General features: G+C 43.2%; 1 protein-coding gene across 4 annotated transcripts in view; it reads right to left on the reverse strand.

Annotated features, from left to right (window-relative positions):
• Nucleotides 1-2,441, reverse strand: part of LOC106875580 (AN1-type zinc finger protein 1) — a 16,919-nt gene that overhangs the window by 8,967 nt on the left and 5,511 nt on the right. For all 4 annotated transcript variants that reach the window (XM_014923793.2, XM_014923794.2, XM_014923790.2 and 1 more), the window contains exon 5: nt 1,552-1,685. In XM_014923793.2, coding sequence (XP_014779279.2) covers nt 1,552-1,685 — 134 coding nt within the window. The remainder of the gene's footprint in view (nt 1-1,551; nt 1,686-2,441) is intronic.

The raw sequence follows: 2,441 nt of genomic DNA on the forward strand, positions 1-2,441 counted from the left end.
GTGGCACGTGTAAAGACATTCAAGCGAGATCGTTGCCAGTGTCACTGGACTAGCTCCTGTGCAGGTGGCACGTAAAATACACCACTTTGAGCGTGGCCGTTGCCAGTACCGCCTGACTGGCCGTCGTGCCGGTGGCACGTAAAAGCACCCACTACACTCTCTGAGTGGTTGGCATTAGGAAGGGCATCCAGCTGTAGAAACTCTGCCAAATCAGATTGGAGCCTGGTGTAGCCATCTGGTTGCACCAGTCCTCAGTCAAATCGTCCAACCCATGCTAGCATGGAAAGCGGACGTTAAACGATGACGATGATGATGATAATGATGCAGAAGATCAAGCCCAAGGCCTTCATACATCTACAAACACAAAATGCTATTTTATTTTATAAATTAATCAATATGAGCCGGTGGCCAGCTAAGCCTAAATATGCTATCATCAAACGTCAGTCTTCCATGCAAGCATATGTTGGCCAGTTTGGCAAGAGGTGGTGAGCCAGAGGACTGCATATTGCCAACATCTTAAAAGTTTAGAACTGACAGAACATAAAGAAGTTTTGAAAGCAGATAAATCTGTAAATAACAGCATGCAAATATTGGGCTAAAAAATCTATTTTCTGTACAGAAAGTCAAAGGCTATTATTTATATTTAAAACCTGGTACTTATTCCATCGGTCATTTTGCTAAACCATCAAGTTATGGAGATTGTAAAACAAATCACCACTGGTTATCAAGCAGTGGGTGGGGGAGACACAAAGGCAGACACACACATATACGAGCTTCTTTCAGTTTCCCCCTCTACCACATCCACTCACAAGACTTTGGTCAGCCCAGGTGTATAGGAGAAGAGTGGGACTGAACTTGGAACCATATGGCTAGAAAACGAACTTTTTACCACACAGCCATGCCTTCATCTATTAAAGTAACACTTAGTCAAGACTCACATCACAGATTAAAACTTTCATGTGGTTGTAGAAAATTGATATTAATCAATTTCAGTAACTTGTCCAGTATGTGCTCATTTCATGGATCCATCAAAGTGAGTGACCAAGCTGAACCTTTGAAGCAAGATGGCAAAGGACAGAGATAACTGGTGCCTGGCCATACTCTAAGAAGACCCATACCCAACAGCAAAGGTGTTAAGACCAAGCCTTCTGGTGGTGCAAACCATTTGTGGCGGTGCCACATAAAAGCGCCCATGTAGTGCCATATAAAAGCCCCCCAGCACACTCTGTAAAGTGGTTGGCATTAGAAAAGGCATCCAGCTGTAGAAACCATGACAAATCAGACTGAAGTCTGGAGCAGACCCCCAGCCTGCTAGCTCTGTTCACACCAGCCAACCCATGCCAGCATGGACAGCGAACATTAAATGATGATGATGAGTTAATTAGACACACATATGCATGTATGCACGCCCATAAACCAGCAGAGGAGTCACTATCTGGTCGTTCACCTGCCAGAAATAGCATTCTCTAAAATCACAACCTGCTTCAAAATGTAGATTCCACATTAGAGAATTTAATGCTAGAGACATGATACAACAAGCAGGTTACTTACTTTAAACAAACATCAGCACCGCATTTGTCACAAACAACCACTTCAGTGCCAGCTGCTGTGCACTGCACAATGCTGCACTTACGAAGCAAAGGCAGTGCATCATCTGAGCTTGGTGGCAGATCACTGAGATTACACTGCAAAGATAAATCAACATATATATATAGAGAGAGAGAGCAGTGTATATTTACGTGTGTGTGTGTGTGTATATACATGTATGTCTATGTAAAAATGCATTATATATCGTCATCATTTGACTTGTTCCATACTGGCATGGGTTGGATGGTTTGACAGGAGCTGGCCAGATTCCAATTGTCTGTTGTGGTATGGTTTCTACGGTTGGATGCCCTTCCTAATACCAACTACTTTACAGAGTATGCTGGATTCCTCTTGAGTGCCACCAGCATGAGTGCATATTATGTGACACCAGCACCTGTAAAAGACAAGCTTGTATATATATATAGATGACAGCAGAAAGCTATCTTCTCTACTGTAGAGCCACTCAAAGGACAGGGACCTTAGCAATATATGCCACTTAGCAATCTCGCTAATCCTTGTACTACGGAAAAATTATCCAAACTCAGACACAAGCAATAGGAAATCTCATTTCATCTAGGTCGTCCCATAGGACACCCCTTTTTTGTATAGGGGTCTCGGTTGCACATACAATAGGAGTCACAGGGCACTGCTCCATGTGGTCCCGCAGTTTCCATCTAACTAGGAATATTAGGGTCTCATCCATTGTCTCGTATTCAAGATCTTCTGTATGACATCCTGCTAGTTCAAAGCCAGGAATCTGATCTGCAAGGTCCTGCTCTGCTACCAATGCTTCAATTTATTGCCATTGAGGTTTACTCCTTTAATGGTCAAGGTTTTGTCTGTCTCCTACTCTT

Source organism: Octopus bimaculoides, chromosome 20, assembly GCF_001194135.2.
Source record: "Octopus bimaculoides isolate UCB-OBI-ISO-001 chromosome 20, ASM119413v2, whole genome shotgun sequence".
In the NCBI taxonomy this organism is placed as follows: domain Eukaryota; kingdom Metazoa; phylum Mollusca; class Cephalopoda; order Octopoda; family Octopodidae; genus Octopus; species Octopus bimaculoides.